This window comes from Maylandia zebra, linkage group LG12 (assembly GCF_041146795.1).
Source record: "Maylandia zebra isolate NMK-2024a linkage group LG12, Mzebra_GT3a, whole genome shotgun sequence".
Taxonomy (NCBI): Eukaryota; Metazoa; Chordata; class Actinopteri; order Cichliformes; family Cichlidae; genus Maylandia; species Maylandia zebra.
The window spans coordinates 18874711-18894005 of record NC_135178.1 but is presented as its reverse complement, the minus strand read 5'-3'; the positions used below and the strand labels follow the sequence as shown (position 1 = coordinate 18894005).

Genomic DNA, 19295 nt, shown 5'->3' with positions numbered 1-19295 from the left:
TTTGCAAATTCTATAGACAGGCAGTAAGAGCGACTACACATTACACTCCACTCACACTAAACATTTTATTCCTCATTCTTTCAGCATGGCTTTTTAAAAATAGACATGTTGAATCGTTATATAGGACTCTTGATATTTCTAAGGCTATGCAACACCATGCTTGAATAAAGTGCTTGAAATGAATCGTGACAAGAGCTAGTACATATTTGATATTGAGTCCTGTGATGGTGGAGTAAGATATTTAACTCAATTTCCTCTCCAGAGTTCGGTGTTCGTAAAGTACTTGAAGTGGAGAAATACTGTTTTATTAACAATTTATTCCTCTGATCTCTATTTAGTGTTATCACATACAGTATCTACATGTGCTTTCTGTTATGCACTGCACTGGATAATGTTTTACCTGTAGGTACTTTTAAAACATACTATAGGATTACCTGTTTATATATGTTTAACTTAGTGAAATTTAATTATTTTTTACACAAGGCCTTTTGTTAATTAGGATGCCTCCTTCTACCTCAGGTTTATAAGGTTTCGTGATCCTTTAATCTGTTAAGCTATTTCAGTTTGTAAAGCTAAATTCAATCATGGGGCCACCAGAGTAAATATGACTTGCTTTTTGATCACAGTAATAGATTAAGGCTCCTTGCTTGGGAGAAGATAAGAGACGTGAAACTGCAAATAGAATAAAAGGTCAAGACAACAAAGACGAGTCCAAACACGAACACAAATGCTGAAACTAAAATGGCAAACAATTTTCTGCTTTATTACAGAGCCTTTAAAAACAACAGCTGTTTGACATAAAATGGAGAGAAAAACAAGAATTGCTTTGATTACTAAGGTGGGAAGTAAGAGAACAAGAAATTAAAAACACATGATGTGAAAATTAAACCAACAGATGGATAAAAACACGACTGCACAGGGAAATTGCTTTGCCAGTCAAGTGAACAGCAACTTTGATTCATAATGTAAATGTCTTCCAACATCCAAAACCAGGATCGATCCAGGGCTCTTGCAGAACATTTCTTTATTGCAAGTGGAACAACAACTTCTTGTGGTCCAGAGTCACAGTGCTCACCTCATGTTGCATTTACTGACAGACCCAACATGGGAAATTCCATATATCAAACAAAATGTTTGACTTCTTGAACTTTTTATGCAATAAATGATCACCATAATATGTATTCACATTACATCTAAGGTAGATTAGATGGAATGTTGCATGCACAATCTTCCTTAACGTGACCCTTCCTAATTTAAATGTAAAATCTTTAAGGGTCTTCGACTAAACTGATTTTTTCCCCTTTTCGTATCACTTTTTAATTGCCCTATAGCTTCAGTCACCTAGGTTTACAAGCCAATTACATTAAACTGGACTGACACTTCCATAGCAGAAGCATTAGTGGACTTTTGCCTGCACTGTGTTAGCCCTGTAACTCTCATTTTGATAAGCTGCCACAACTGTGGCACTAACCTCAGGGAGGCACAGAATGGCCATCGCATGTCACAGTAAATCAATGAAACATAGGGTCAGATCTGGCATGCATGGTAAATTACTGCGAGGTTGTAATCGAAAAAATAAACACCAAAGAAATTCTGTGTGAGATCTAAGGACAATGCACGAATTTAGGAACACCAAGGCAGTCAGCTCATATCAGCAATGAACAATGCAGTCTGCAAAGAGCAGTGCAAATTAGTGGGGGGTTGGAAACGAGCAGAACTGATGAGGGTGCCACTATTCTACTAACGTCACAGGTGCAACTTGCTGCTTAGTCGTAATATAACAAATAGCATGAGTAGGTCCAATGCACATGTTTCTTTCAGGAAACAGCAAGGCAACAGAGGACAAGAAATGGGAGCAGAAACATAATTATTCTTTGGTTTAAATGGAGGCATCACAAATTACAACAAGTATTTTTAAACTGTAAAATTCTATAAGGTATGAAAAATCCAGTCAAAGTCATCAACCTTGGCAAAGAAAAAAGGATGATGCTTTTAATACTGATGTCTGTCGATGATTTTTATGGCCATATAGCAGCACAAGGTCTTCACTAATGATTACCATGTTACTCATGGATGTGCTGGTCTTATGCCGCTCGGGTAGCTCTGTGATTGTGGTGCTGCATTTGTTGCTGCTGCATGCTGAGTGGGAGTGATCAAAGTTTGTACTGCTACTGTCAGCTGGTGTCAACTCTGAAACATTCCTCCAAAACTGTAGCTGCTGGTACAACGAAAACAGCAAAGGCAGTAATGCCAAAAATTGGACGAATAGGTGCAATGATTGTACTGGGGCGACCGTGGCTCAGGGGTTGGGAAGCGTATCTGTAACCGGAAGGTCGCCGGTTCGATTCCTGGGCTCTCTGTCCTGGTCGTTGTGTCCTTGGGCAAGACACTTTACCTTACTGCCTACTGGTGATGGCCAGAGGGGCTGATGGCGCAATATGGCAGCCTCGCTTCTGTCAGTCTGCCCCAGGGCAGCAGTGGCTACAACTGTAGCTGCCTCCACCAGTGTGTGAATGTGAGAATGAATGAATAGTGGCATTGAAAAGCGCTTTGGTTGCCTTGAAAAGCGCTATATAAATCCAATCCATTACTGTAAACTGAACACTGAGGATGGAAACAGCTAGCTCAGCAGCTTCATGTCATACCCATTGTAACTTGTTACTGCAATTTATTTTTTTTGTTACTAATAATTGTTTTGTACCATAATATTAGATACTACCAGTTAATTGGTATCCATGTAGAGTTTTTTTTTGCTCAATGTCAGTGTTTTCTTAGAGTTTTCTGACAAATCGACTGGTCTAACTTTTTTTCTTGGATTTCAATGAAATGGAAACGTAGTTGCCTGGAATATGCCTTGTTTAAATATCCTAAGAATTCGTAATGTTTGTGCTGGTAAGCATTTGAATTGTTTCCCTATTTGCAGACTATGCAAGAGGTTGCTATTAATACTAATACAGGAATACTGGCTACATAGTGACCAAACATGAATGTATTACTGAAAGCAAAAAAGCATTTCCAAAAACATTAAATTATAACTAATGATATAATATAATAATAATATTTCATTGTTTTTAGCTAAAATGGCATCAAAAAGCCTGGATATATATTGTACACTCAGTTAGTGATTGGGTTTTTATTTAATGGGATTGTATGTATGCAGTTTGTTGAACCTTGAGACTTAATTGTTTGTCACAAATCATAAACCAGTCCATTCACAGCTGACAATTACACTAACAAATCTTTATTTTCCACATAGGTATTTAGTCTTATCCTTGACATAAGGGGTACTCACTGTATAACTCATTGTATGTGTGTGTCTTTGTGAAATAGCACACATCCTGGGAAAAAAGGCTGTTGCACTGTGGCTATTGAAAGAAGTTTGAAATTGAACTAATTTTGTAACAACAGTGAAACAGCAAAAGACTCATGATGCTAAAATGAAAAAGAAAACATAAAAAGCAAAGATAACTTTCTCTCTTTGAAATACTTGTGTGCTCCACTGTGTGGATGCTGCGTTCCCAGCCTTTAGAAAGGTGGGAAACTCTTTTTTGAAGCTATTATGTTTCCTACTAAAGTAATATCAATGGCATCAAAGATTTCAAAAAACACAAAGCAAACGTATCATTTTCACAGATATGTTTTTATTTGTCAAACTGAAAGAACTTTTTGTTTTGAAGCAATGTCTTTTTTTTTCCACTGTACAGAGTTTTAGATTCTCCTCTGCAGGCTTGAACCTAACTATTATTATGATGGGTACATTTTCTAGATAGTGGGTGACAGTGAGATTGAGGAAGTAAGAAATAATATGTGAACAGTTGACACTGAAATACAAAGACATGATGAGTTTCTATTTTTTTCCCCATTTGGACCCGTGAGATGCTTCAGTTTTACAATGCACAAGACAACTGATGGTGAATACAAAGTAAAGGCTATTAGATCTTTATGATATGCAAGAACACAATGTGCCTGTGGACATCCTTGTTGTACTGTACGCTTCAAATCGTCATGCAAAATTCCACAAAGCTTTGCAGCACACCTGCTTTGTCATAAATGCTCACGACAAATTAACTACAAAGACAAACTGGAGCAGATCTTGGAAATACTTGATACTTGTCGATAAAGAATCACAGAGAATATGTAAAATATACAAGAGATACTCGTATACTTATGTGTGTCCTGTGATCATGAACCTATGAAGTGTCAATGGAGTCACCAGTTCACTCCAAAGACAAAGAAAAAGAAACACATAGGTAATCTACAGCAGACTTTCGATGTTACTTACACAAATACATAACACTTAAATAACATCTTAACACACATCCGGTCCATTATAGCATACTGTATCATATCACACTGCCATTTACCAAACCTACACTACTGCCTATGCTTGGTTGTTAGGTAACTTCATTGTTAGGTTTTGTTTTTTTCATTTCAGACTTTTTACCTTTTGTCTAGAAGCATTCATGATGTCTTTCTGTACTTTTCATCATTTCACATTGCAGAATTAAGTTAAAAAATAATGTTAGAGGATTTTTATTTTTATTCATTCATGCCATCAAAATATCTGTTAAAGGCTGATGCAGTTATTTCAGTACAGAATTCCTGTAAATTTCTCACTTTCTTTTTCAGAACTAGATTCTGAAAATATAAAATGAAGGGTTTGTTATGGGCCTGAAAGCTGACAAGGCTGAAGTGAAACATGGAGTATCAAAGCGGAAGTGGCTCCTTTTGGATTTTATTGTTGCACTAGAGAGCTTTGGAAAAACTAGCCAAGAGTGGAAAACCCTTGAGCAATCCAGGTCCGATACAGGCCCACAAGCTCTGACACTACTGCAATACCTCAGGGTTTGTTTGCTTCCATTTATTTAACTGGCTAAACATTGCTGTTCATTTACTGCAGATGTAGCCAACAAGAGAAGCCATACAGTAAAAACTGCAAGTCTTTAAATATGTTTAGCAACCTGCAACCATTTGAAAATGCAGAGAGCAACAGTGGAAACACATATAAGCATTTTAATATTTTATTCCTATACTTTAATCCAGTATTTTAATAAAAGCTTATTATTCCATTTCCATAATTAATTTACAGCTCTGTTCTGTCACTCTGGTCATTGTAGGTCTGAGATGACGATAGTAATATGAGCAATTTTCCTGTCTTTTGAAAATGAGGAAATTAATTAAAGGTTTTCACTTATCAAGCCAAAGAAATTAAGGATATTAAGAAACTGCTTTCAGCGTTTGAGTTATGCATATATGGATGTTTTCAATAATTGCTTTCACTCATGTGGTATTTTCTTTAAATAATAACACAGAAATCTTCAACTAGGAGGCCAAAAATATGCGCTGTGGGTTAATATGGATAACATCTATCCTGAGCTTTTTTAATTGATTTGACTTAGATCTCCAAGACAACACGAGGACATTAAAAACATGTTGTGAATCTAACAGCTGAGATTGAAAAACCAAACAAAATAAAATAAATGCAAAATGGCAAACAAACAATAATAGCAAATAATCTTACATCTAGCAATAATCGAATGTTAAAAAAAATGTGAGCTAACATTTCAACTACATACAACCTTATAAGCCTCAGTGTCAGTGCTGCAGAACCACTTTAAACTGCAGCGCTTGCTTTTTGTCTCACATATCAGTCATCTTTATTAAGCTTTTGCAGTGTGTTGTAATGTTTCAGAACTATTTAAAAATGCACATAAAAATAGGTCTCTAAATCAAATCCATTTGCTTTCAGGGCTGGAGGTTTTAAATGATTTCTCATAATATATATTTATAGTTCACGCACCATGCAATTTCTTAGTCTTTTACATATAATACAAGAGCTTTAGCAGTGTTTTGATTGATGATGTAATGCCAGTGTCCATTAGGGAAAAGGCATGGCTTGAGGAGGTGCTGTATTCAAAGTAAAAACACATTTGATGATGAGATAACATGTCATCTACATGATCATTTAGACAGTTTAGTCATGGCATGAAGCTGGTTAATCATGTCCAATGAAGCACAACAGACAGATTTCACACATTTGTTAAAAAGTGACACTGTACAATAGCTTCTATGGCAACAAGTTAAAACCACAGGGAGACTCCCTTTCTGACACCACCCCCAAACCCACCCCTCCCATATATATATTATAGAAGTTCATTCCAAACAGGATGGCAAATCTTGAGAGGAATAAAAAGACAAAGATCACGCTTTAAATAGGAAAAACAAAAGGACAAACAGGGGCAGGGGCAGGTTTTAAATCATTGTACAAAAGAACAAACAGCAACCCATCACAACCAACGCATACTCTTGAAAAATCCATTGGAAATCAATTTCTTTTTACAGGTTGCACAGTTTATTTCTGAAGTACTTTGTGAGACACTCCAGTATGCCAAGGGACAAGGGGCGATGGGCAGAAAGATGAAGGAAAGGGTTTACTCTTCCTCTGTGCATCCGAGTATTTCTACACGCAAAGTGATCCTGCCGTACCACGACCAGGGAAGGATCCGAATGAACCGAGCGTAGATAGGCGGGTCTATCACGTTCTTTCTGTGTGTGTCGTTGTCAAAGTTCCCTTGGAATACCTGGAAAAATGACAACATGAATGGCTGTTAATGGTTAGTTGACTCGATGCAAAAACAAATCCCCATGGAAAGAATTGAAATGCAATATTCATGTCCAATATTCTAGCCACATGCTTCAACGTGCGTCATGTGTGAAGACAAAGAGAGAAATCACGCACACATACAACCAAAAGTATTTTCGGTAGGGGGTTGCAAAACGTTCTTGGTGCATTTCTCATTTGATTTCTACAGACTGTTACCTTGAAGACCTCATGCTTGAACTGGTAATGAATGAAGTGCAGCCAATAAGAATTTCAATCTAAACATGACCAGAAAGAGAACATTCCCACAACTCAGTCCTATTCGTGGTTTCTTTTATGCACTATGCGAACATATCAACAGTTTCCCCCCTGGGGAAGATTGCGCATTGTTAGAGTGGCACAGCTGGAAGTGCCACCTTCATAATTAGTCAAAAACATCAGCTGCTGTTTCTCCTCCTTACTGAATGTTGTTAAGTAGCCTGCACCTCAGGCTTGTTGGTGCTGTTTTCCTTCAGTTTTGCCACACAGTCTTGAATTCTTCACTTTGGCTTTGGCATAATGTTATTTTAAAAAAAGCCCTGCAGTTTTCTTCAATATTGGCTCCATAAAAGTCATTACATGTTGTGCTAGAGAATAACATGCATTCTGATAGATATTAATGAACACGCCTACTCCTCATATAGTCACCATCATTCATACGACAGTGTGCAAAAGTCTCGAACTACCCCTCGTTTCTTCTTGTAATTTTTTTTAAAGTGGTCTTTAAAAAAATACACATTTCATTGAATCTAAAATTCCAAAGAGAACATAGTTTCTGCAGCCAGTGGTGCTGGGGATTTTGTTAACATTGATAGAAACGCAAAGTTTTGGTTACAGTTGTTGATACATCAGTAGATCTGCATGTCTCTTTTTGTCTAATTCACATTTTTTTGTTGAGAGATGATTTTTTTTTGCAGACCATATCACCCTAGTTTTGGGAAAATATAATTTCATAGAGATTCAATGAAAATTAAGAACTTTAAGGTGAACCATAAATAAACAGGTCAGTGACTGACCAGCTATTACAAACAACTATAATTGTCACACTGGTATGCATGCTCTGTTGTTAATTATTACAAGCTTTGGTGTGTGTTTAATAGACTGTACAATGAAGTATATTAAGGAGAAATGCATCTACAGGGAGTGCTTCATTGACGAATATGATCATTTCAATTAAACAGATATGATTATGCCTGCGTAATTGGGATGAAATGGGATTCGGTGTTGTGTGGAATGAAAAAATCAGTGGGCTAAATCCAAGCAGGTGCTAGAAATGGGGCTTCACATCTTTTGAGTAAATACTCATCTAATCCCCTTTCAAATATTCATAGTGGCATTAAGAATTTTGGAGAAAAAAAAACAGTTCAGACTGTGTGACTCAACCAAATATTCACAGACTGTACAGTGTTTTCTAAAACACCAGGCCAGAGAGGAGATTTGAAGATTTAAGTATTAAGCACCAGCTTCGGTTTTGTATAAATGTCCTCTGCACATCCAAATGTCCTCATCAAACATAAGCGCAGAATTGTTTTCTAGTCAATCGGGTAAAATAATCTTAAATGAAAAGGATGAAAAGCCGATTGTTTTAGGCAAGCCAGTATAACTTTGAATAGGACAAATTATGCATAGAAAAACACGAGGCAAAGTGCTTTCTTGTTCACTGGTATAGTGGCAACATGAGAAAATAACTGTGCAATCAAAGTACACAATATAAATTACGCATTCAACACAGAGAACGAATGCGAATCATTGTCATATTAGACATGGGGGAACTGTCGCTTCGAAACCATTATGTATAAAGTCTAAGATTGTCAAGTCAACTGGGAACCGTAACGAGGATCCCAACAGATGCGACTCAAATGCATGAGTCACTCTCAGACAGCTTGAATAAGAAGGTCTTTACTTGCAACAAAGTTTGCTACACAGTCCAAATAAATCTGGCTGTATCCCACCCAAAAAAAGTGCTACACAACAGCAGTATCAATAACACAACAGTACAATCTAATGACTACAAGGAGAATGTGAGGAGAAACAGCTGGAATGTGAGACACAAAAACACTGAGTTTAGCTGCCACAGGGGAAAAGGAACACAGGAGAAGAGGGTTACTGGATATGGTTGATACTAACGAGGGCAGGGGGATCTGATCAAATGGGCAGGAAATACGTGAGAGTGAAAATGAAATAAAGAAAATGAGGTAAGTATTGTCAGATCAAAGAAAATTGCAATGGTAACTGTACAATGTAAAAACTCTGAATCTTTTTATTTTCCAAATAGCACAACTCAAAAAATTCATTTGATAATCATGACAAACAAAGGCAAGAAAAAGAGGACAGAACTAAATGTGAAAAATTGAAAAGCTGAAATTTATTTATTGTTCTTTTCTTACATTTCAATAAATACTGAGTTTATCCATCTACAGCATTTTTTAGAAGTAGTTACTGTCAAAGAAAATGCAACAAAAGGTTTAGGCTACTATTAATTATACATAATTATATAGCATCTGCACTAACAATGTTTAACGAGGTATGCTATTCTTATTTTCTTATTTTCATCACCTCAGTTTATTTCTCGGACGCTGCTAGAGGAGCTTTGCATTCAAAGTTCATGCAATACAATATTGCATGAACGATATTCATGCAATATTGCATGAAAGATACTATACTGCTCAAATTACAGAGAAAGCTATTGTATAAATCATGGCTTAAAATATCAGATACTCTCATGACTCACTTGGTATCTATTTACAGATGGACATATAAGACATTATGGTCTGCAATCAATGCACAATGGCGTGACAATCAAACCTCTTATTTCTCTTCTAACCAGGTGCGTTTCGATTAACTCGTCTCTGACTAATTCTTTAGTTAGCATGTCTGCCCCTATGGTTTTCATTTTCTGGCTCCTGCGTGAGTTACTCTTAATGGGAACATAAGCTGAAGGTGACAGGTGTACTCTTTCATTACTTTCCTTATTTTTGGGTCACCTTTTCATTCTACATTCTTTTTTATCATTTTCCTCCTTCAGTGAAACCCATTCTCTTCCCCTCTCTTTCTCATCTATATTGTAGCACAGAGCTTAGACTGTAGTCAGACAAGGTTTGTATCTGGTGCAAACAACATCACATGGAATCCTGCTCTCTGTCAGTTTCCTAGTCTTTTCCGTCTCTTTGTTCTGCTGTTTTTGAGTGCTTAAAAAAAAAAAAAAGCATTATATTTTAGGTTTCCTTTTGTCTATTGTTCCGTGCTTCAATGTGTAACAGATTTACACAGTTTCTGTCTAATGAGTCAATCACATAAGTCATTTTCCATCTGCATCCGAATTTAATCACTTATTTTGCTTTTTCAGGATGATAACGATCCAAAAGTTGTACAATAACACATTTTTTATGATTCCTCTGGTTTTCAACAAGAAGACTACACAAGATTAAACATATGTGAATTTTATAGAGCATTTGGAATGAACTTTTCCTGAACTCTGTTCCCATCTTGCCTCTCGGTCGTTGCCTTTCAGTTAGGAGAAACAAAAATATACTGTCAGAAAAGAGAGTATGCAACAGCTTAGGGTTGTATTTTGGTACCAGATACATTTATGAAGAAATACTTCACATTCTGGTCTTTGTTAGTGACTGTACAGTCCACAGTCAACACAAGCATCAAGACATCAGACGGACCAACCTTATTACTTAGGAATGAATTTGACTGGCGTAATTTGGTACGTGCTCTTGCATAGAAGTGTCCCATTTATTTCAGGAGGTTTAATGTTACATTTTCTGTGGTATTTGGCAATTATTGTTCATACTGTAGTACAATAAATGCGTTTCACAAAACGAGTATTAATTGATCAACAGTGCTGATTCTTCAAGAACAACATTTCTAAACAATTCTGTGGGCATTTCTTTCAACTTTTTTAGTATTTGACAACATTATTTCAACCTGAGAAATGTGTCACATGCAGGAGTCTCACTGTGACTTTAGGTAGCACGTTATAAAAGGCAGAAGAGGGAGGCCATAAAGCCAGCAGCTGATCGAAATATGACAGAGATGTCTGCCAGACTATCCAGGGACATGCCAGGTCGCACACAATGTATATAAATCTACTCTTTGGAACAGGGTATGTGAAGAATCACAATAAAAGGACAAATAATGTGTGGAGGAAAACAAAAAAAAGATGGGGGATGGGAAGGTGTTGAAGATTTCCTCCACATCAACAGGATAATGGCAAACACCCTCCAGTGTTTCAAGTCATTCAGAGACGGGAAAGACATAAAGATGCAATTTTGAATCACTTGGCATAGTTAAACACATCTAAAACTGATGTAAAAGACTGATGCAAACTAAAGGAAAGCTGGATCATTTCTCAAGAGCAAGAAAAGGAAGTCTCTGAAAAATGTATAAACAGCATGTTATCATTAGGTTTGCATACTGTAAACACACATAAAGATTCAGATTTCCAAATTCCAGTTATTTAACAGGTTTTATGATTTTTTTTTTCCTATGCTGATCAGTTTGTCTAACATAGAAAATTTTGCATAAAAATGTACAAAACTTGCAATTTTACTTCCAGGCCCAGGGAGGGTGCCCGGAGGTGAGCTCTTGGTGGCCAGACCTTAGTTCACGGGGCCTGGCCGGGCACAGCCCGAGGAAGGGAGACAGGCCCACCCTCCTGTAGGTCCACCACCTGGGGGTGGACACCCTGGAGGACAACTCCCCGGGTCCCGAGACTAGCAACTGGGGCACTGAACCTCACCTCTCTGGTGGGGAAACAGCCTGAGCTAGTGCGTAAGGCTGAGAGGTACCGACTAGATATTTGATCCTTATACAACTGTTGCAAGCGCTTGGTCCGCACAGCCGACAGTATGTTGGACTCTTTGTTACCCATTCTGTTCATAATTTTTATGGACAGACTTTCTAGGCATAGCCAAGCGTCATCAGGCGGTGGCCTCGCCACCTCATTCACATGAGAATGAGAATCAGCACCTCCAAGTGTGAGGCCATGGTTCTCAGGTGGAAAAGGGTTTAGTGCCCACTCCAGTTCATAGACGAGTTCCTGTCCCAAATGGAGTTTAAGTACCTCGGGATCATATTCTAGAGTGAGGGGAGAAGGGAGCGGGAGATCAAATAACAATCCTATGGCTACAGTGATGCACACACTGTACTGGTCTGTCGTGGTGAGGAGAAAGCTGATTGTAAAAGCGAAGCTCTTGATTTACTGGTCAATCTACATCCCTACCCTCGCCTATGGTCACGAGCTTTGGGTACTGACCGAAGGAACGACATCGCAGATGCTAATGGCAGAAAAGAGCTTTTTCCGAATGGTGGCTGGCCTCTCCCTTAGAGATAAGGTGAGGAGTTCGGAGCAGAGCTTCGACTCCTCCACATTGAAAAGGGCCAGTTGAAGTGGTTAGGGCCCCTTGGGCTCCCTCCTGGGTGAGGTGAGATGAGGTGAGGTAAGGTAAGTTGTTCTGGACATGTCCCCGGGGCAGACCCAGGACACGCTGGAGAGATTATATTATATTATACATACATACACACACACATATATATATATATATATATTATATTATATCTCTCCAAGGGGACACCTTGGTGTTCCCTGGGCCAAGCTGGAGGAGTTGGCCAGCGAGAGGGAGGTCTGGACTTTTCTGCTTGGGCTCCTGCTTCTACGACCTGACCCGGATGAACAGAGGAAAATGGATGGATGGATGGATATGATTCCACAGCAAAACAGGGAAAGGCATTGTTTAAAAAAATTAAGGCAGTTTCAAGCATCTTTGGAGTTTTGTTATTAATAAAAGATTACTAAATATACAATCTGTAATTACTTATTATTACTGCCTTTGTTCTTGCTTTTGTCCAGTGACAGCTAAGATGGACTGCAGGCGTGCAATGACCCTGAATTTAATAAATGGTTAAGAAAATGGATATTTGGATGGCTGGATGGATGGATGGATGGACAGATTGATCGATATGCTTTGTACTTGAGTTAGAACAGTGGCAGAACCTGTTATTACTGTAACTGGAATTAGAATCTATTAAGCAGAAGACAAATGACAGTTTTTATTTGTTTTCTAAGGGAAGAAGAAGAAAACAAACTATGCGTAGCTGAGTATAAACAAGCCCAACCTGCCATGCGTGACTTGCAGAAGTGACAGTGACAATAAAGGAGTTGGCAACTGACAGGTGAAGCCAAGTGTTAATAATTGTGCCACGGATAACTGAAACACTTAACAATGTGGCAGTGTTTTATTCTAAACTGTAAGTTTATTTGAACTGCTGCAAAATTCACAAAGCTATGTTGATAATTCTGAAGAAAAGGAGACTCTGAATCAGGTGGTGTTTTTGCATGTATTACTTTTCTTGGAATAGTAAACTTAGTCAAATATGCTGAAGCTAGTTGCCTCTACCTTCACACTAAACAAAGAGATTATGCAGCAATGAAGGCATAATGACAAAGAGCACATGTCACTATGTGTGCATTCGGAGTGACACAGCAGCCACAACTGCTCCTAACTATTGATTTTCCTGACAGTCAGGAGCATTATGAGGTGAGGCCCTATGCGACTCTAGAGCTGCAACTCAGCCCATACTACATTATTTAAACCTGCTGCACAGGTCAAGGAATCAGGTCGCTCAGATCTCTTTGCTCTCTAACCCCTTGTTGCCCAGAGCCGCCTGCGGTAATACCAGGAAAACTCACATACGTCTTCAGTGAAAGGTCAAAAGCATCATGCGAGGTGAGAAAGAGGCAGTCACGCTGCATCAAACTGAAACACACACCGAGACCAGTCTTTGAGGGGGTCAGCAATACGTTACCTAGTTATGTGTTTTTGTAATCCTGAGGTGCACAGTGGACCGCAGCTACTAAATACTACTACCATGGGTTCATTTTAGGTATGTCGGTATTCAAACCCATCTAGTATTCAGTTACCCTCTGACCTGAATGGAATTGAAGGCTCTGATGACTAATTAACCCAGGTCACCTGAGTAAAACACTATTAAACATAAATCAATTACTTTTGTGCTTGATTGAACCCATCGACGGACTGTTTCAATACTGACACCAATGCAAGAGCGGTGGTGCAGGACAAGGTAACATAGTGACCCACGTGCGGAAAGGGAATCCAGCTTAGCCGATATGTAGGATTATGGATGTGTCTCAGTGTAATTATGTTTAAACAATGGACTTTGCTCTTACTTGTCTCAGTTACAAGTGCAGTACAGCAGTATGTGGGATTGGTGTACAAAGAAAAGGCAAACAGGGCACTCTATAGATTTTGTAGAGGGATACTGTTGTGCGTGCACCGCTGGGCCCTGCTTTGACAACATCTGTATTCTGACAGAGTCTCCTCTCTCAATCTAGATCTAACTGCCTGCAGCCTCTGCCACACAGGAGCTGGAGGGGGGAGCTGAGAAGAATACTTACAAGCCTCTACCACTGTGTTGGAAATAGGCAAACACACACACGGACATACACACACACAAACTTTCACAGTATATCCCTGCCAAGTCAAGCATTGTGGTGTGGCAGGAGGAGCCTCGGGAGTCTAACAGCCAAATGTGTCCTCTAGCATTAATGGCTGCTTCGGCTGACTGAAGGGGGAAAACACCTTGAAGAATCATACATCTGAACAGCCACTTGGCTCCAGCAAGGGACAAACTGATTGACATTTGCTGAAGTCTTGCAAAACACGCCCGCCCTCTAATACAGAGCACACATGCTCGGAGTGACGGTATAGTCTTAGCTCTTCTCTGAATTATACAGCAATAACAACACAGGAGAGAACAAAAAAATGTGGAGCTGAAACTAGACTTAAAAATAAATGTATCATTCTCTTGAGATACAACCAGTATTTTTCCTTCTTTCACGTTCTAACTCAGATGACGCTTAGAAAACATTCATTCCAAGGTATTGAAATTGTCTGAGTATAAATCATGGTGAGCATGCCTGGCCCTCAGCCAAAGATCACCACGGGTGTTACAAACTCCTCAAGCAAAGAATATGACCTGTAGAAATGGAAAATTATTTCCAGGGATCTGCTACTTCACTGGATCCCCAGCAAAGATAAGGGGATAAACTGAGAGCAGCTGTTGGTGTCAACGAAGCGCTGCTTTGATCTATCGTGTATCAGAGACAAACAAAAATGGAAGCTCTTTTCTAAGACTGCAACTCCCCTCGTGGTTGCATGCCTCCATCAGTGGGTCACACTGCAGTTTAAATCAGTGTTTCCATTTTGCTCAGTGATGGGAGTGATTCCTCATTTGAGGTTATGTTTTGCTGTGTATGTACTGTAATAGTGTGTAGTTTCAGAGAGGAAAAACAAGTTAAATTCTTCATCTTCTCGGTTTGGCCAATTATTTTGATTTGGAAAGACAACGTGTTGATAGACGCTAATGTTTCAAATATGGATCTTGCTGAAAAGAAGCAGGAAGTTATAATTCTTCAATGCTTCACAAACATCTTCAACCCAGTAGCACAGTTACACAATTTTTTTTATTGAATGTTACACAGAGGGGATCTTTGACCTGCTGATGCTGCAAGTGAGCAGTAGTGCCAAATTCAAAATAAAATTCTCAAGGTGTTTCAAAAATATGTTGACAAAAAAGAAAAAGAAAAAAGACAGGACACTGCCTCAACTTAATGCCTGCTACGGGCACCGGTAACCTCTTCAAACTGCTCAGAAACAGTTTATCTAAGAAAGCCTGAAAATATCTGTGCACAAACTACAGAGTATGACCCACAGCTGGGCTATGATACAAAGCATGACAGAAAACTAGTAACTAAAGGATGTTAAACTCAGTGTCGTCTTATTGTACTATTGGTTTAAAAAAATCACTTATAGATGTATATACTGGAATACAGATTCTGAATCCAAAAATTCCAGTCTGCCTTCAGATATTAAAGTGCTCAAATTATGCCTTGTGAGGTTTTATTTGTCTGTTATACTTTCTTTATTCATGTAAAGAATTCCATGCTGTTCTCTCCCAGGAAACACGGTACTTCTCTTCATCATTAAGTAACACAATGGCATAATGGCTACTTACCTAGTTCCTTTGGTACACTCTCAAACAAGTGCTTCAACTAAATCCACATGCAGCCAGATGCCATGCAGTCCACTATCAATTCCTCGCTAGAGTACCTTCTGCTAATTCTTACTCGAAAATATCTCAGCTATGAACAAAGCACACCAAATGTTCTGCTGCTGGTTGCAACGGTGAACACAAGAGTCTTCATGCTCTCACAGCTTCTGAGCTGTTTTACTTCTGATGGCAATGTTGCAGCAATAACAAGGCAATCACCATGTGTTTAATGGTAGAATGGCACAAAGCTATGTACTAGCCACTCTAATAGAGATGACTTTCCATTGAAAATATTCCCAGTTTTCTGTTTCTGTTGTCAGACAATAAACAGAGCATAAAATAGAGACATACAGCGTAACACATTAAGACTACTGGAAACCTGCCGCTTGGCATATTTTTCAACCTCTGCTCTGTGCTGACAAAACAATCATTTACATAATGTGCCGTGATTTACACTTAAAACGACTTGTTTTCTGTTAGCAGAAACTAACCTGAGTTAAGGTGGTGAAGCACTTCACCAAAGCTGCCTGACCATAGACAGCACAAAAGATAAGCTGTTTCAAGCCGTTTTGGTATTTTCAAACTGACTTGCTAAAGCACATTTCAGTATCCAGTGATCACATCTCGAAAAATCTTCCTTTTTGACACCAAAATGTAATAAATAGACTTAATGCTTTATAATTATGCAGTATAACCTGAAATGACTTTGACTATAAACCCATTAGCAAAATGTCAACAGCTCCTGCAGAGGACAGCTCTCGCCTCCTGGTGGCCGTTACAAAAAACTGCAGGTTTAAGGGCAGTTATGCATTAGCTTCATTTGTTCAGATCTGGAAACCAGCTCCATCTTTTATACTGTCTATGTGTCTGACTTTCTTCATGCCCACTGACCAATCAGAGGAGGATGGACTTTTTGGGAGGTGACCAATAAATGAGCTAAAACAGAATGATTCAAACAGATGTGATGATGATGAGTGATGATGTTTTGCATCGTCAAACTAATTTAGATACTAGACAAAGACAATGTGGCTAAATACAAAATGCAGTTTAAAGATTAGTTCATTAATTTACAGGAAAAAAATTAGCCTTAGCCCGTTGTAAAAAAAAAGCTGTTGGCCACTGAACCTAACAACTGGCTGTGTCAACCCTTGGAAGCAAGAGCTACAATCAAGCATTTGTGATAACTGGCAATGAGTCTTTCCCATCCCTGTGGAGGAATTATGGCCCACTCTTCTTTGCAGAATTGTTTTAATTCAACCACACTGGAGGGCTTTCCTGCATGAATGGCCTGTTTAATGTCATACAGAAACATCTCAATTGGATTAAGCAGCCTCAGACCATCAGACTATGATGTTCTTTTTATAAAATGCTGCGTTAGTTTTACACCAGATGCAACAAAACTCAAAGCTTCCAAAAAGTTTAGCTTTTGTCTCATCAATCCACAGAATCATTCCCCATATGTTTTTAGATCAAAGATGTTTTTGGTAAATGTGAGATGAGCATTTGCGTTATTTTAAGTCAGCAGTGGTTTTCTCTTTAAACTCTCCCATGGATGCCATTTTTGCCCAGTCTTTTTCTCACTGTTGAATCATGAACGTTGACCTTAACTGAGACAAGTGAAGCTTGCAGTTCTTTAGATGTTGTTCTGGGTTCTTTTGTGACCTCCTGGATGAGTCATCGATGCGCTCTTGGAGTAATTTTGGTAGGCCGGCCACTCCTCGGAAGGTTCACCACTGTTTTAACTTTTCTCCATTTTTGGATAATGACTCTCACTGTGGTTCGCTGGAGTCCCAAAGTCTCCGAAATTGCTTTGTAACCATTTGCAGACTGATAGATGTCAGTGAATTTATTTCTCAGCTGTTTCTTTAGATCATAGCATGATATGTTTCTTTTTCAGGCCTGGGTGTGGTTAATGACATGGAACTTAGCTAAGCAAAAACATGGTTAATCACAGTTAATTCATGATTTATCAAAGAGGGACAATTACTTGCTTGCATAGAGGCAGAGTGGTTTCTCCTTTATAAATGAAATCATCATTTAAAATCTGCATTTTGCATTTACTCCAGTTATCTTTGTCTAATATCAAAATTAGTTCGATGATGTGAAATGTGTGATAAATATGCATAAAAATAAGAACTAAGGTAGGGCTGTTCTGACAAAACCAAATTCACAAATTTTAACAGCTGGACTTTGTTTCATTAATAGTTATGAGTCAGTTATTTATTAATACAAATGTCATCTCCAGTTGAAAACTAATTTAACTATTGTAACTATTTTAAAATGTTAAATATTTTGAAATCATCTACAAAGCCTAAATGGATTTAAGTTAGACTGGAGAATAAACAAAGTATACAGTATATTATCCCAAAGCTGTTTCATGCTAAGCGTATTTGGCTTCTTGAATTCGACACATCAGCATTGGATGAATCAGAATGAAGAGGTAGGCCTTATCGTTCAATAGCACAGCAAGATCGAAAAGTAAACACAGATTGTCTTGCAATCAGTATCTGAAAGACAAGACGCTCCAGCTTTAGCTGTTAGCCTGTGTCTGCAGGTTCCCTGATATCAACAAAGAGCCCGCTGCAGCTCTGCACTGTCTCTGTTGTTGTGGGCGATTGGAATGGACATTTGTACTCTGCTGAAGGACCGTAAACAAGATTTTCAGCATAGCACCGGCCTGGCCAGGTTGACAGGGTGGTCTTATCTGATCTCAAACCAGAGAAAGGCAATAGGACAGACCAGGACAGACCAGGACAGCTCAGTTTGAGACGCTGATAAGAAGATGCTAAGAGGAAATGGAAAGGAGAAACAGACAGCTTCCAAGATGAACATTTTCACAATTTAACACCTTATAACACATTTACACATCTTTTTGATATTTGCTACATTTTTGTCTGCTTCAGGTTTATTTGGCTGAGTGAGACCCTTCGTTCAAATAAAATAAAATAAAAACCAATCAAATCAATATGTAGTGTAAAAGCAACTTACCTTGTCCTTGCCCTGCTTCTCATCTTGATATACATTCCACTGCTCTCCATCATTACTGAAAGCGACTTTATATGAGCCAACAAACTGGACATGGCCGAAGTCTTTCGCTCCCTGGGTGATGATACCTGTCACCTTGGTTGGCACAAGCAAGTCCACCTGAGAGGAGCAAAGCCCAAGGAGGGATGGGAGCAGAGAGAAGGAGAGGCAAAACCAGAATGATAAATTCGATTGCTCAACAAACTCAGGTAGCAAAGTGTCAGATATGCTAAGTTTTCAGGATTAAGTCAGCATTTTTCCTTTCGATTTTATCTGAGGATTTACTGAATAAAGACACCGGGCGCCAGTCAAGTCAGTTTCAATTATTCACAGAATATTGAACAACAAGGCTAAGTCCACAATCTCGCCTCAGCAAAACAGAAATTGCATGCTGCAGCAGCTTCTGAGACCCACACTGCTCCATTTGGGTTAATTTTTAATAGGTTCTCATTTGTTGCAAACAATTTACTGCGCAAGGGTTCCAGGCAGTAAATACACAAACTGTTACATTTATAGGCTTTTTAATGTTCAATTATGCTTTATTATATTCAAA

The 19295-nt window shown here is 38.6% G+C and overlaps 1 protein-coding gene across 3 annotated transcripts in view; it reads right to left on the bottom strand.

The window, feature by feature from the left end:
• Positions 1-3621: 3621 nt before the first annotated feature.
• The window catches only part of edil3a (EGF-like repeats and discoidin I-like domains 3a), a 126852-nt gene continuing 111178 nt past the window's right edge, over positions 3622-19295 (bottom strand). For all 3 annotated transcript variants that reach the window (XM_014414032.3, XM_014414033.3, XM_076890805.1), the window contains 2 exons: positions 18707-18862; positions 3622-6581 (listed from right to left, as the gene is read on the bottom strand). In XM_014414032.3, coding sequence (XP_014269518.1) covers positions 6432-6581; positions 18707-18862 — 306 coding nt within the window. In that variant the 3' untranslated portion in view covers positions 3622-6431. The remainder of the gene's footprint in view (positions 6582-18706; positions 18863-19295) is intronic.